Raw genomic sequence first — 16,504 nt, 5'->3', positions numbered from 1 at the left:
TGGCAGAGAACCAACTTTCACATGTTGTCCCCTGACCTCCACATACATGATGTGACACATGCACGCCCACCTACCTAAGAGTAAATAAACTGGGGGAGAGGGGGCAATAAAAATGTCCCTTGTACAAAATTCAAAAACAAAGTTACACAAGCGGATTATTCAGAAGTGCATTAAGAAAAAAAGAAATGCATTAAGAAATGAAAAAAAAACAAAAAAAACTACAGGATGGTAGCTTTCAAGGAAAGGAAAGAGGTATGATCTCATAGAGAAACACTGTGGAGGTATAAGCTATAAGCTACTGAATCTGGGTAATAGAACATAATTACTTTCCACAATGTTATTTTAACTGAACACGTACAGTTTTAAAGATGCTAGTAATACCATTTCACAGTGAAAACAAAAAATTTCCGAGTGTGGTTCACCTAAAGAAACATCTGTCCTTCTCTTAGCTAGGGAAACCACTGAGCTACATGTGTAACCCAAGTGCACATGGTAATGAGGTGGCCCTTAGTGCATGCGGAGCTGTGCAGTGCAGAAGAGCAGATGCACCTGCCATGGGATCACACACTATACTGGCTCTCAGACATCTGCAGGTACTCCCACACAGCCCTTCCTGCTTAGCCTTATCTCTCTCTTTCTCTCTCTCTCTCTCTCTCTCTCTCTCTCTCTCTCTCTCTCTCTCTCTCACACACACACACACACACACACACACACACACACACACACACACGTTATGATCCTCACTTACCAAGGTGGACCACTACACATTGCCTTTACAATGTCTTTCTGAGTTTACAATTTATGATTTCTAACTCTGCTAACTGCCCCTCCTTTCCTCTTTCTGAGACAGGCCACTGCTCCCTCATATCGTCCCACGGGTTGGGACCGGACTGTCCCCAGAGCCGCACCCTAGGCTTTGATTGCCCTGTTGGCCCCTCATCTTCCTGTGCAGTCACTGTCATGTCAGTCTAGTCCCAGCACAAGTCAGGTCTCGTGTTGGGACAATGTCCCTTTGACCTGTCACTGCCGACAGACCACTGCCCTGATCTCATCAATCCCTCCAACAGAATGGTGGCTCTAACATTTAGTAGCCACAGGCGTTCAAAAACCACAGAACTCCCATTGGTCCCAGCAGCCACCGTACAAGCAAAGGGCAAGAGATACAGCAATGAGAACATGCTGTCACACACAACACAGACCAGCACACTGACCCTGCCATAGTACCACCAAGTTCAGGCCTGCATGACAGCTATCAGAAGAGAGATGTGACGCACTCAGTTTTGAAGGATCAACTGTATGAAAAGACATTAGATTTTTACAGATTATAAAGACGGTCAATTAAAAAAATGGCAAGATGGCTTAGCAGATAAAGTATGTGTAACATTATACAAACTGAGCAGTTTGTAAATTACATATTTATACATACAATGTAAATACAAATAAATCTTCAAAAAGGAAAAGAAATGATGCTTTTAAAGTTGTTTTTGGATTTCTTCGGCAACAGAACAGAAGAGCCAGCAGACTGTGTCCCCTGTATTCAGTTTGTAGCTCTTTGTCTTGTCACTGACCATGAACAGAGAAAATAAAGTGGTTCACATGGGATCCCATTAGGAAAGGCCAACAACAGAGCATGGAGCCCTACTGAAGCCAGATCACCAAAGGTCAACATTGGGCCTTCGAGCTGAGCTGCAGGAACTACTTGGCTAGAGGATGGCTCATTGCAGTCTTCACTTTCCCTCTGTCTCAGGAAGGACTTGAAGGCAGTTTAGAGACACACAGAGCACCTTCTCGTACACAGGACGTTGATTTCCGAGGGAAGCCAGCACAAAGCAGGCAGCCCACGCTCCCACCAGGAACAGAACCATCATGCAGAACACACTGTCTGTCCTAGGGAAGCCTGAAATGAAGCAGGACAAGCTGGGGGAACTGCACATGTGCAGAACAGGTGAGCAGTTTCACGGGTCTGTGGCTGGAATCTCAGGGTTTCACGACAGTTAATCTGACCAGGTAACGTACCAAGAGTTCCACCCCTGCAACTTCTCCCTACCGGGCTGCCTTGGCCTTCTTTACAACCATTTTTATTTTCAGCCTGGGAAAAAAACAACTGTACTTGCTGGTATGGTCAATGTAAAGAACGATGTGTTAGGAGCAGGAGAGACGACTCAGCACTTGCTGTACTGCTAGAAGACCTGAGTTCGGTTCCCGGCACCCATCAATCAGCTAGCAACCACTCATAACTCCAGTTCCTGAGGCTCCAACACCCTCTTCAAGAAGCTCCACAGGCAACATACACATGTGGCATACACATACACACACACACAAATAAAATAAAACTTTCAAGAAATGTTTTTTTTAAAGTTACTCTTAGATTTCTCTAAACACCTAAAAAAAAAAAAAAAACCACACAGAAAAGTATTGCATATTAGAAACTAGAACAAACACTCTTTGGAAAGACCAAAAGGGAGAGACGGTGCACAAAGATCAGCACTTGAAATGAAGATAAACATTGCTAATAGTGAAATACAGACATTCAAACTACATAAAACTGACTACAGCTCTCTTTCCACTTCCTAAGATTAGCCTATAAAAAACAGGTTTGGTTTTGATACAAGAAAATATGAAACAGCCCTATACAATCACCACTCTGCAGCTACTTCTGGACCACAGTCCTTGCTTAGTATCAACAGCCAGGGAGACATCTTCATGGGATACACAGCTCTAGCAAAAAGAAATCAAGCTGGACAGTGGTGGTGCACGCCATTAATCCCAGCACTCAGGAGGCAGAGGCAGGTGGATCTCTGTGAGATGGAGGCCAGCCTGGTCTACAGAGTGAGTTCCAGGACAGCAGGGTTACACAGAAACCCTGCCTCAAAAAAATAGAAAAAACAACAAGAAGAAAGGAAGGAAGGAGGGAGGGAGGGAGGGAGGGAGGGAGGAAGGGAGGAAGGGAGGAAGGGAGGAAGGGAGGGAGAAAGGGAGGAAAAGAAAAGAGAAGGAACAAACTTAAGCTTACATTTTCAGAGACTATTTTTCACAAGCAAACTCCCAAGGGTGGTGATCTGGAAAGCACCCGCCTAACTCCAAAGGGCGGCAATCTGCAAAGCTCCAGCCCCACTAACAGGCTTTCTAGTCAATGAGCCTGCAGAGAAGAGACTCTGCTCTCCAGACAGGTGCAAGATATTTGTGGCTCAGCAGAGCATGAAGGACAGCAAGAACAGCACGTCCATCCCTGCTATTTTGGGACACCGGCCCTGGCATCCTGGGGAGCACTCTGAGAGGCTCTCTGAAATGTCTGTCAGAGCTGGAGAAGACACTGGAGGAAACATCTCACAGCCAAGGCAAGTCTGACCACCTGACAAGACTGGTTCTGCTTATAGCCCTGCCCACGAGGATCCAGGGCAAAGGGTAAAGAGCCGATCACCCTCACAGGAATGAAAACGAAAAGGCCTCGCTGCACACCAGGCCCTGTGCAGACCCCAATTTAGCCAAGCAGAGCCAGAAAGGCAGAAGTTCAAGCTAGAAGTGGGATGGGGTGGAGGAATTCCTGTTGCTCTATCCAGCTAGTAAAACATGGAGAAGCTACCCTGGGGTCGCTGATACACCAATGCCAGCATGCAGCCTGCTGCACAGCAGGATCAGGGGTTTACTGGATTGTTAGTGAATTGTTCAATGTTGTGTATGTTGAAATCCCCCTCCAAAACAAACAAACAAACAACAACAAAGTTAACACAAGGGCTTACAAGCAGGCTCAGTGGACTAGGGTGCTTTATAAAGCCTGACAATTGAGTCAAGCCTTGAAACCCAGAGTGAAAGCCAAGCACTGGCTTCTGGACTTTGTGCTCTGACCTCCACACCCAAACTACTGTACACACACATACACAGATCAACTAAAATGTAATAATAATTTTTAAACCAGCCTTGGCTGCCCTGGAACTTGCTTTGTAGACCAGGCTGGCCTCCAACTCACAGAGATCCGCCTGCCTCTGTTTCTCGAGTGCTGTGATCAAAGGCATACGCCACCACCGCCTAGAAAACGTAATAATTTTTAAGTTAACATAAAATGGTAAAGGAGCACCTCTACCTCACCACAGCCCAACTGCTCCTTTCTTTGAAATCAGCTGTATACAAGCATCCTCATGAACAGGCATCAACTATGCACATCCCTAGACAAGGAGACAGGTGCAAAGAAAGCTACAGCATATCCAGACATGATCAGATACCTCAAGCACCTAACAGCATCACTGTAGATATTGCCTAGCACTCAACAGTGCTGCCACAGATGGCCCCAACCACTTGACAGTTCTACCACAAATGCCTCCAGCACTCAACAGCATTCCCACCCAAGACAAGCAAGGAAAACCGGAAAACAAACCTCATACATCGCTTTGAAAGCCAGTTCCATGTGTTGCAACAGAGAGGATGGGTGAGAGCTACCTATTGGCAACAGGAGAGCAAATCAGTACAAAGACACTGGCTTAGTACACCAGCAGCTCAGGAGAGCACCTCAAGACAGGAGGGACGGTGCTTGTGTAAATCAACCCAGAAACCACAGCATGTGGGCAGACTGGAGCCTCTGGATGAAGACAAGGCTGCCCTCCAAACCCGATCCAATCTCTCTGGGTCTCAAACCACAGTACTACCCTGCCGCAGATCTTGGTCTTCTGGAGACCACTTGCCACTTCGTGCCAACCCTTCAGGGCTGCGCCGTGAGTGGGATCCGGAGACCAGCGCCTAGATTTTTAAATAAGCAATGGGAGCGCATCTCACTTCTAGTCTTCTTTTTACTTTTATGTTCTCTTCTGATTACCTATCAGGGAATGTTCATGTAAATAAACAATTACAAATGCTAATTTCAGAAATCAAGCCACATGTCACAGTAACTGTGAGCTTTTAATCTAGCAAACCCAGGCAAATTTGAGGGCTTTATCTGACAGTTAAAAAAATACATTATTGTTGCCTTGTTTTGGTCTTTTCATAATAATTTTTTGTTTGTTTTTGAAGCAGAGTCTCTCTATGGCTGGCTGGCCTGGAACTCACTAGGTAGATTAGGCTGGCCTCAAACTCAGAGATCTGCCTGTGTCTATCCACTGAGTGCTGGAATTAAAGGCATGTGCCACTATGCTCGGCTCATAATAACATTTTTTTAAAGTTTTTCAAAAATTATTTATTTTATTTTTTGAGATTATAATATCATTACATCACTGCCCCCTTCCCTTTCCACCCTTCAAACTCGTTCATATACCCCTCCTTGCTCTCTTTCAAATGCATGGCCTCTTTTTTCACTCATTGTTATTACATACATATATGTATGTATGTACACACACCCACACCCACCCCTAAATGCATAAATATAACCTAATCAGTCTGCATACTGTTACCTGTATGTCAGTGTTCTGGGCTGACCACTTGGTACTGGATAACCAACTGGGGTATCTTCTGTGTGGAAGACTATTTCTCCTACTCTCAGCATTCCTTAGGTTTTTATTTTTAAATGAATTTTATTTTCTATGTAATCAGAGTTTTGCCTGCATATAAGTCTGTGCATCAGTTGTGTGCCTGATGCCTATGGAGGCCAAAATATGGTGTTGGGTCCCTCTGGAACTGGAGTTACAGACCACTGTGAATTTCCATGTGCATGCTAAGAATCGAACTCAGGTCTTCTGAAAGAGCAGCCAGTGGCCCTTAACCACTGACCTATCTCTCTAGCCTTTACCCTTGTTTTTAAAAAGCATCTCAAGAGAAAGTATTTATAAAAAGAAATCATCTCAATAAACTGGCACATTTAACAGAAACATCCGATGACTTCTGACGCAATGCAGACTCTTCTCTTTCCAAGCCCAGAAGATCCTGAAACAACAGCCTTTCAAATCTAAGAACACACAAGCAGGTGAGCTTCAAGGGTCCTCGGGTGACTCCAGGGGAGTTTCGAGCCTACAGGTACAGAATGCAGAATATGTGCATACACTGTGTTCTATGTATACGTATACACAAACATGTATGCACTGTGTACACATGTGTGTTTATACATGGACCTGTGTGTATAGGCCCAGCAGGTAGGACTGGACTTGATGGGGTCAGGACTTCTTAGCATATTACACACTGGGAGACCATGGTGATGAACATTTTTTCACAAAGATCACAGGAACCTCAACCAGGCCCCTCCTGTCAGCTTCACAAGTCCAAGAAGGGTCCTACTGCTTTGTTAGAGTTCATCTCAAAATCGTCATGTGATATGACAAGACACATAAGATATATTCTGAAGAAGAAACCATACTGTGTGTACAGATTTCCAAGAGTGTTCAGGTGTACTGTGTCGACAGTCACAACCATGTATAGCAGCTTGCTCCATCACATTCTCTACTCTTTCCACTTGGAATCAGCAGTTCAATTGATGCCTACTGTGTCCTGTCTTTGTGGGCAGGCATTTAAATACTGCTTTTAAGAAGGGAAGATGGTTCAGCAGGTAAAGTACTTGCCCTAACTGTGAGTTCAGATCCCCAGTACCACATAAAAGCAAGAGGGCTTGCCTATAATTCCAGGATGCAGAAGGCAAAGACAGGATCTTCAGAGCCACCTGGCCATCTAGACTAGCTGAACCAGTGAGTTCTGGATTCAAACAAGAGACTCAACTTCAATAAATAAAAGGGGGTGATCAAGAAAGACATTCGACAATCAACCTCTGGCCTCCCCACATGTACATGTACACACACACACACACACACACACACACACACACACACACACTCACTCACTCTTCAAGTGTATCCATATGAATGCAAACAAACATTTACACATGCATATACAAATACATACAAATCAAAACCAAAACATTACTCCCCACTGAGGTGAGCTGAGCTCAATCAGAGACCCCAGCACCCACAACCAGTGTGGCTCCACGGTGGTCATCAACTACCTGCCCTAGCGAGTGCAGCATCACTGGAAAGTGTCACCCTATGGGACTATGCATGGGAATGCTTACCTGTGCAGCCTGTTCCTGAGATGCCTGCAGCTCCTGAGGTTTGGCCAACTCTGCTTGGGGCTTCTGCATTTCAACAGCGTGTGTGTCTCCCAGCTCCTGAGGCACAGCTTGGTGCAGCAGGACCTCAGCACCCATGCTACCCAAGGCTGCACTGCCATCCTTCTCTAGCGGGTACCTTTGATGGTGCAGAGCCATAGCCAGTTCCTCCTGCCCAGAGAGAGTTTCCACAGGTGTCAAGCCATGGCATACCCCAGATTTCCCCATCCTAAGGAGTATAAGATTTGCAGAGAGTGGTAAACATTCCAAATGCTTCCTATAATTAAATTCTGCCACCAATAAAGTTCAGTCATGATTTCAAGTAAATATTTGTGTGAGATTTGTATGTTTCTACTTTTAAAATATTATCTTAGAATTTAATTTTATTTTAAAATGTATTTCTACCATTTTTAATTACGTATGGAGTGTGTGTCTGCATGTGGGTATAGGTATAGAGAGCAGGTATCAACAGAGGCCAGAGGTGTTGAATCCCCTGGAGCTGGAGTTGGGTGCCGGGAACCAAACTTGGATCCTCTGGAAAAGCAGCAAGTACTAACCACTCTCCAGCCCAGAACTCAATTTTCTTTAAACCAAATGAATCACTATGGCCTACAGGTTCAGATCTGTGGACTGAGAACAAGGTCTAGTCCCTTAACTTGTACTGGCTCATGGCAAGGGAGAACAGAAAATCTACTGAAACCAAAGTCGCAGTTCCAGAGTATGAGACTGAGGTGAAGACCTCCCAGCAGCCTTAACCAGCTCTCCAAAGCAGTCCAGAGAAGTAGAATGGCTGCAGTCCCTAGGTCAACCTAGACACGAGGATGATGCACCACCTACAGTAGGCATTCCCAGCTGCTCCATGCATTACCACAGCCTAATCCATTTCAGGAAGACAGAGCCCACCATCTAGAGAGGGCAAAGGAAGTATGAAGCACACTAAATGGGTTTTAAATTGGTAGGTATGGTTTATTCATGATCACAGACTCCTGTGTCCTGCAAATACATATAAGCCAACTGTGAGTTTGCCAGAAATTCCTTCTTCACATAGAAAACTTGAAGTACCAGCCAAAAGGACCATCACATCCTTGTTCTTCATACCAAAAAAAACAAAAAACAAAAAAAACCAAAAAAACAAAAAACAAACAAAAAAAGAACACCCAAAACCATTGAATTTCAGAAAATAAAGAGAACCAAGGCTTTGCATGTACAACACAAAAATCAGATCATTCTACTGTGGTCTCAAAACTAAAATTCTTAGAAGGGACTCAGGTCAACTTCAGGGAGCTCCTGAAACCTCTGGAGACCAATCAATGTGAATGTGAACTGAGCTCCAAACAACCCTAATTGACTGTTACCTACCATCTACAGTGAGACCATAAATCACCACTGCTATCAACCGACTATGAGGTACAGATACACATACACAAACATGTATGTGCCAACAGAGATGTACCCATATACACAAGGACGCAGACACAGGCCCAAGAGACATAGGTACGTGATTCACAAACACATTCAGATGTGTAAACAAGACACAGAGACGCATGTCCACAAATGCCCAATCACATATAACATGTGGCCAATACATGAGTAACAGGGAGACTTGCCCTAAGTCAAGAAGGCCCCCGGCATCTCACCTGTTGTGGAGCTTGCAAGTCAGTGGCCAGGCCTTTCACTTTCTCTGTGTGTCTGGCATGCATTTCGATTCTCAAGCTATCTTTTGCAGACTGAAGCTCCTCATCATGTTTCAGTTTCAGTTTTTCCAACTCACGTGTCAAAATCTCTTTGTGAGAAGAGTCCTTTTTCTGTAGCTGTTCCTCAAGCTCTGCTCGCAAAAGCTCCAAAGCCCTTCTGTGCTCATCCCGAATAGTCTGAACGTCGGCCAAGTAACAGGATTCCAACGCATCCAAATTTGACAAATGTCTCATCTCCAAGGCGCGAATTTCAGCGCTGTGTTTTACCTGCAGTTCAGCCACGTGAGTCTCAAGAAGTACCTGCTGCTTGCTCTCCAGGGAGGTAAGCTGTTGGGCGAGCTCAGAGTGGTGCTTGCTCTCAAGCTCCATCCTCAGGGCCTGAAGCTGCTGCTGGTGTCCCTGCTGCAGGAGCTGGAGCTCATGGATATGCTTCTCCTGGGCATCTCGAAGGAAAGCATCTTGTTCCTTGGCAAACTTCTCCATTATCTCTTTGCGCTCTTCCAAAAACCTGAGGCAACACTCAAGGAGAACACAGCCAATAGGGCACATGGCCACACTGTACATAGCCCCTCGGAGCCACAAGATACACTTCTCACAGAGAGACGCCTGGGTTCTGGATTTGAACCTTCCCTAGGATAAACCCAGGGGCCATATGAAGCCTGAGTAACTCCAAGGCCAAGTGCCATGGAGTCAGCAGTTCTTAAGACTGTGGGAAGACGCAGCACCCATAGGGAAACTGCACACACAACCCTACAGGAAGGATCTCAAACAGCAGGCTCAAACACAGGTCACCTGTGACAGCATTTAACCCCAGACTTCTCTGTACCTTGACAGGGAAGACTATTACCTAACAGGGCCACAAGGCAGTCCAAGGGGCCAGGGGAAGGAGGGCAGAAAGCCCAAGGGAGAAGGAAGCCGTAATTGAAGGAGAGGAGCTGATCCCACCTGTAAAACAGTGACCAATCAGATAGTGCCGAGGTCCCTGGCAGGAAAAGGCTATGTTTCATGGTAAGCTTGTTAAGTTTACCTACACGAGCAGTGACTTTCGAGAGAGCGTGTGCGCGTGCACATGTGTGTTGTGTGTGTGTCTCTATCCACATATGTACCACAAACACACATGCAGAGGCCAGAGAAGGGCACTGGGTATCTTTATGGATCTCTGTCTCATTCCCTTGAACTAGAGTATCCCACTGAACCTGAACCAGCCCACTCTTAGCTAAGATGGCTGACCAGTGAGCATCGGGGATTTATCAGTCTTCACTCCCAAGCAGTGGAGTTACAGGCATGTGTAGCCATGCCTAGCTTTTACACTGAGTGCCAGAGAGTCAAGTTCATGGTCTTTAATGCTTTCACAACAAGCTCTCTTCCCCACTAAACCATCTCCCAGGCCCAAGGGCTTTGACTTTCTCAGCCATGGGTCTTCCACAGGGTAGTTTGCTGCAGGATTCTATGAGACAGGAACTTGAAGGTCCTGTGGAGTTGGAGATCTGACCCAGACAAGAATGGGTCACCTAAACTCGAATCTCAAACTCTTTAGCACCCCTGATGCTGAGAGCTGGGGAAGGTGGAGAACAAAATGGGGCCAAACCACCAGCAGATTCAACAGTCCCCCAAGTACACATCAGCCTCTGCAGCCTGAGGCCTGGGGGCTGCAGAAGAGGTGGCACAGTGGAGGTGAACAGTTTGTTTATGTTCTAAATCCGCAACTTCAGGAAGTGTGTGATTGAGAAGGAAAGGTTTCCTTTAAAAACAACATGCTTAAGTTGAAAAGACACACAAAACACTTATCTCAATGAAGGACATGTCCACATGAGACCTCATAAGTGAGGTTTAAGATTCTGTTACTGAATGCTAGGGATGGTGGCAATGCCTTTAATCCTAGAACTTGGGAGGCAGAGGTAGGCAGATCTTGGTGCATTTGAGGCCAGCATGGTCTAAATACTGAGTTCCAGGACAGCCAGGGCTACAGAGAAACCTTGTCTCAAAAAACCAAACAAACAAAAAGAGTCTGTCACTGAGAGAATGGAGAGATGGCTGAGGAGTTAAGGGCACCGGCTGCTCTTCCAGGACACAGGTTCAATTCCCTGCACCCACATGGCAGCTCAAAAAGGTCTGTAACTCCAGTTCCTGAGGATCTGATGCCCTCTTCTGGCCTCCAGAGGCAGTAGTGCACAGACATACATATAGGCAGAACACCATCCATACACAGAAAATAATTTTTAAGAATCTAAATACATGAAAACATTAAAAATAACAAAAAACAAAATTCAGTTTGTTGTAACAAAAATCTGTCACTGAAATTTTAAAACATGCAAACAAAGAATAAAAGCATAAATGGGCACAATGCATCTATCTATAATCACAGCAGGCAGAAGACTCTGGTGGAAGGATTAGAAGTCAGAGGCCAGCCAGGGCTACACAGAGTATGAGGCCTTTGAAGCCTACACAAGAAGGCTATGTCTCAAAATAAAAGCTAGATATGATGAGATGTACCTATATTACAGCACTTAGGAGGCTGAGGCTAGAGGACTGTAGTGTACCTCTAAGACAAGCTTGGACAATAAAAGGAGACTGCTTCTCAAAAACAAAGCGGCAAACAAGAAGGAAGACACATAGGATACATGCATACTCATGTCCGTGCAAGGCACTCAAGCTCCACAGAGAATGTGACCATGCTACTCCCAGCATACCTACTATGGAGCACAGCCTTCTCTTCTGGTTTAGTAGTAAAAATGGGGTATAGTACACCTTGTTCCACCTCCTTCCAGGTTTTCTACCCAATCAAGATCTACTCTACACCCTCCTGGGTCCCTCTGAGCCTCTGCCAGCACTTTGGGCAAACGGCTCCACACCAAACCCACCACTCCACAACATCACCCACCTATTCTGGGCCATCATCAGCTGGAGGGCACAGTCTTCCTTCTCACGGAGGAGCATGACGTGCTCCTCATCCTGGGCCACAAGGGGCTCCTGGCCACACTGGCTACAGGGCAGAACTTCATCTCTAGTGAGTTCTTGTTCCAGCTGCCTCAGACGGCCCTGCTGCTCCATCAGAGATTTCTCCAGGTCCAAGATCTGGGCCGCCTGCTGGTCCTGCAGGTGCCTCATGCTAGACTCCCGAAGCTCAAATCTGTTTACTATGGACTGTTTCTCAGACTCGGCCTTTTCTTTTAGCTCAAGAAACATGGAGGTTAATCTCTCTTCAGCTTCTCTCTTTAGGTCCTCGTGTGAATGCTCCCACTCTGCTTCCTTTTTTTGGAACTCCTGCTTCAGTAGTTGAATCTTCTCCTCAGCTGTCTTTAGTTTTACCTGATGGTCTTCAACTAGACTGTGTCTGACCTATAAGACGACATGGTTTTATGTAAGAGGAAAGAAATGAGAGAATGCGATGACTCCCAGTGGACCCCTGAACATGGAGATTTTACAACTTATTTTAAAACACAGCAGTGGGAATACATCTTAGGTTGATGGGAATGGAAATACTCAAAATTAAACAAAAGTAAAACTGTGCTTTCTTCCTCCACAAGATCCAACTCCTGAAACCACGCACACAGGCACGCAATCACATGCACCTAGAGCAAAGAGGGACCGACAGGTCCTTTGCAAGGGGGACCCAAGAGAGGCAAGTTTAAGTCATCTGATCTATAATAAATGAAATAATTCTAAAGGTCACTTAAATAGGAAGATAAATAAAAAGCTGAGGATAGGCAGATACCTTAAATTTCACTAAAGAAGAAAGTATGGAATAAACTCTACCATAAGAAGCAAATTAATGTCAAAAAAGAATGTGAGAGTGATCACGATTCTCCATCAAACTAAAGCCTATGTTCCTTTTTTTTTTTTTTTTTTTTTTAAAAGATTTATTTATACAGTGTTCTGCCTGCATGCCAGGCAAGGGCACCAGATCTCATTAGAGATGGTTGTGAGCCACCATGTGGTTGCTGGGAATTGAACTCAGGACCTCTGGAAGAATAGCCAGTGCTCTTAACCTCTGAGCCACCTCTCCAGCCCCCTAATGTTCCTTTTTTCTGGTAATGAGTAAACAAATCTAATCAGACCAACTCCTGAGTAGAACACCAGACATGGTCCAAACTCAGGCTGACCCTAATTAATGCAGACGTAGAACAGGCTCTGAGAGCAGGCAGGCTAAAGCTAAAAGAATTGTCAAAACACTCATCCCAAATAGAGATGGCATGTGGACTCTGAGTTCATCAAGATAACTGCCTGCTAAAACAAAATTGTAAAAGCCCATAGAATCCAACCTCACAAGATATCCCCTACAATATCCAGATGTAACACAAAACTAGAGGATATAAAACAAGCAAACAAAACCAGAAAATGGGACCTGTGCTAAAGAGATAATACAATCAATTCCAAATAGTCCCAAGCTGGCAGATAATAGAATCATCAGAACAGAGTGCAAACCAATATGTAGGGCCCTGGTCTCCTCCCATATTGAGTAAAGCCGTTGCCTTGCTTGCCAACCTTGACCAGATGTCCTCCCTATGCTGATTCCCTGCCGGTATCCACCCTCCTGAACACTTAAGGGAAGTTCCTTGTTGCTGTATCCTGCATATTGGGCGTTAACAGCTTAGATGCAAGAATGTAGAACATTCGGTAGCGAACTTCTGCCCTCTGGGGTTCTCCCATTGTGCTGTAAGCCTGTATTTAAAGTTTCCTCCCTCTTTCAATAAATGGCATTCGCATTCTGCTGAGGCAAATGACCCGCTGTCTCTTGTCCCTGTTTTTCGATCCACAGCCCCTCGCTCGGACATGGTGAGCGGGTGGTGGTAGTGTGGGCATTATTGCTACACCAATACTTAAAACCCTGACCAAAACAACAAAACTTGTCACCAAAGACATTTTAATGCAGCAAAGATATTAAGAATAAAGATGGAAAAAAGACTTTAAATAAAAGAAAACTTGTGCAAAAGACCCAAAAAACAGGAAATGCTAAAGAAAATTCTAAAAATAAGGAAAAACGATGTACATATGGACTCAGATCCTCAGGAGGGAATGAAGGGCCCCAGAAATGCTAAGAAAGCCCAAGACTATTATTTCCCATAATAGCTTTCAGTTTTCTCAATTTGTTTTTTTGGGTTTTGTTGTTGTTCTGTTTTTATGTTTACTTTGAGATAGGGTCTCAAAATTTAAGCCAGGCTGGCCTCAAACTTACTATATAGTCAACAATGGCTTTGAACTCCTGATCACAGGGCCCCCCCCTCGGCCTCTGGAGTACTAGATACTGGGATTAAAGGTATACACTACCATACTCAGCTCCCTTAATTTCTTTCAAATACCTGCCTTTTCAGAGCAAATCTTATACCATTGTTATTGCTGAGGTAACAACATACATGGACGTTAACACCGAGGAAACTGAGACACAAAAGGTGAGAAAAAAGGAGCAGAGGAACATACAGAAAATTAATAATAAAATGGCAGACCTAAATCTAACCACATCAAATAACTGCATCAAATGTTCATAGACTCAGCACTATAATTAAAAGGCAGAGATTATCAAAATAAGTTAATATTTAACAATACAATCTACATGAAATACACTTTACATTCACTAACCTAAATGAAAAAGATATAAAAACAAAAAGCTAAGAAAAGCACACGATGCTTATTCAACATAGTGGCACACACCTGTAATCCTAGCACTCCATAATTTAGCAAGACTGTTACGCCAGAACCTTTTTTTAATGAACATCAAGGTTGGCATGACTATACCAATAAAGAGAGAAAATTGATTTTAAGGCAAAGAGAATCAGGAGATATTTCTTTAATAATAAAAAGTTAAATCTGCCGGGCGGTGGTGGCACACGCCTTTAATCCCAGCACTCGGGAGGCAGAGCCAGGCGGATCTCTGTGAGTTCGAGGCCAGCCTGGGCTACCAAGTGAGTTCCAGGAAAGGCGCAAAGCTACACAGAGAAACCCTGTCTCGAAAAACCAAAAAAAAAAAAAAAAAAAAAAGTTAAATCTTCCAGGAAGCTATAATCACAAACAAGTAAGTGTATAACAGAACTTCAAAATGTTTAAAGCAAAAATTTAACAAAATTAGCATAGGAGAATTCCACACCCACTTATTATTATTGTTGTTTGTTTTGTTTTTTTGAGACAGGGTGTCTCTGTGAACCCTGACTGTCCTAAAACTCACTCTGTAGACCAAGCTGGCCTTAAACTCAATGATCTGCCTGTCTCCGCCTCAGGAGTACTAGGATTAAGGGCGTGTGCCACCATGCCTGGCCACATTCCTTTCTTGAACTGATTCTTCAGATAAAAACGTGAACAGGGAAACAAGCATCTATTGTCTAAGAACCTGTCTTGAGTCCAGTGTCTGGAAAGATCACAGGCCACAGACTACAGAATGCCAGCACATGAATAGCTGCTGGCTTGGGTGGTTCACACAGCTTTCCACAAGGCTCTTTCAGGTCTATCTTGTCCAAGTCCTTACCAGTTCCTTCATATTAAAGGCAACTTGGTGATCAAACTTGAAGGCAAAAAGACTCCTCTAAAGTTCTTTTCTGATGAAGAATGAAAATCCAAAGTCATTCACAAAGAACAGAGGCGTGAGGAGGGCAGAAGGTCTGAGGGCAGACATGTTCTCAGACAAGTTAAAAGTATGATGAAGAGAGCACGGCTTAGTTAACATACAAGCAGCAAAAGACAAAGAGATACCAGTTCCCACTCCTTGAGCTGCACTGGCTGCATAATGAAGCCCTTTTGTAACTTTGAAGAGGCTGACAGTTCCCATTCTGTCCATGCCCATAATGGTACGACAATGACTGTCTCAAACTCACAAATACCTAGGGGGAGGCTCAGTATCTGAACAATCACCATGAAGGATGTGAAGAATCTGGACATACTTTGAAGACAGTGGCATGAAGATCAGAAGATTGCCAGTGCCTTTCCTAGGATCCATGAGGATGTCTGACCATTTCCTTAAGGAGCCAAACTGGCTCTGCCCTTGGGTACCAGACCTTAACGAAGCTCTCTGGAAAACCCACTTGCATTTCTTTCCTCAAGCATCTGGTGCGCACACTCCTATAGCAATGCCATACATAGTTCAGGGTGTCCTGAGGACCGCCTTGTGCACACAGACCACAAGCCTTCCAAAAGAAAACAGAGCCTTGCTGAGGGTGACTACTCACGCTCTCCAGGTCCTCTTTCAGGTGGGTCTCGTGCTGAAGTTTCTCCTGTAAGTTTCTGTTTTCTATTTTTAAGAGTTCAATTTCTTCCTTGAGCTCAGTCTGAAGAAGTGAAAGTTTAACCTTGTGTTCAGCTTCCAAAGTCAGGATTCTTGCAGCCACCTGAGCATCGACCTCCAAAGCCATGTCCTGTACATACTGGAGATGAACTTGTGCAAGCTCTTGAGGAACAAGGGAGAGAGAAGAGCATCATTGACTGTGTCATCCACAGACAGGCACCAACAGAATGGCAGCAACCTTCAAGATTTGATCTAATAGGACACCTCAGCTTTAAACACCCGGTGCAGAGCCGGGCGGTGGTGGCGCACGCCTTTAATCCTAGCACTCCGGAGGCAGAGCCAGGTGGATCTCTGCGAGTTCAAGGCCAGCCTGGGCTACCAAGTGAGTCCCAGGAAAGGCGCAAAGCTACACGGAGAAACCCTGTCTCGAAAAACCAAAAAAAACATCTGGTGCAGACTCATGACAGGAGAGGAACCAGGTCTTCAGTGTCCTCTTTGCAGAGTACAACCCTGGCCTACCCTTAGTTGTGGCATTCCCTGGGGTCTACACAGCATACACGTAGGTAGCCCAAGGTATTTCTTAAG

At 44.8% G+C, this 16,504-nt stretch overlaps 1 protein-coding gene across 4 annotated transcripts in view; it reads right to left on the bottom strand.

Annotated features, from left to right (window-relative positions):
* Pcnt (pericentrin) overlaps positions 1-16,504 on the bottom strand; it is a 109,418-nt gene that overhangs the window by 67,141 nt on the left and 25,773 nt on the right. For 3 of the 4 annotated variants that reach the window (XM_059243819.1, XM_059243820.1, XM_059243818.1), the window contains exons 1-4: positions 15,864-16,079; positions 11,591-12,048; positions 8,653-9,217; positions 6,980-7,186 (exon numbers count right to left, since the gene is read on the bottom strand). In XM_059243819.1, the coding sequence (XP_059099802.1) occupies positions 6,980-7,186; positions 8,653-9,217; positions 11,591-12,048; positions 15,864-16,046 (1,413 nt within the window). In that variant the 5' untranslated portion in view covers positions 16,047-16,079. Of the gene's footprint in view, positions 1-6,979; positions 7,187-8,652; positions 9,218-11,590; positions 12,049-15,863; positions 16,080-16,504 lie in introns of those variants that run through there. The other variant, XM_059243821.1, reaches the window with a different exon arrangement.

This window comes from Peromyscus eremicus, chromosome 16_21 (genome assembly GCF_949786415.1).
Source record: "Peromyscus eremicus chromosome 16_21, PerEre_H2_v1, whole genome shotgun sequence".
Lineage (NCBI taxonomy): Eukaryota > Metazoa > Chordata > Mammalia > Rodentia > Cricetidae > Peromyscus > Peromyscus eremicus.
The sequence above is the reverse complement of the archived record's forward strand: the minus strand, read 5'-3'. Positions and strand labels throughout refer to the sequence as shown.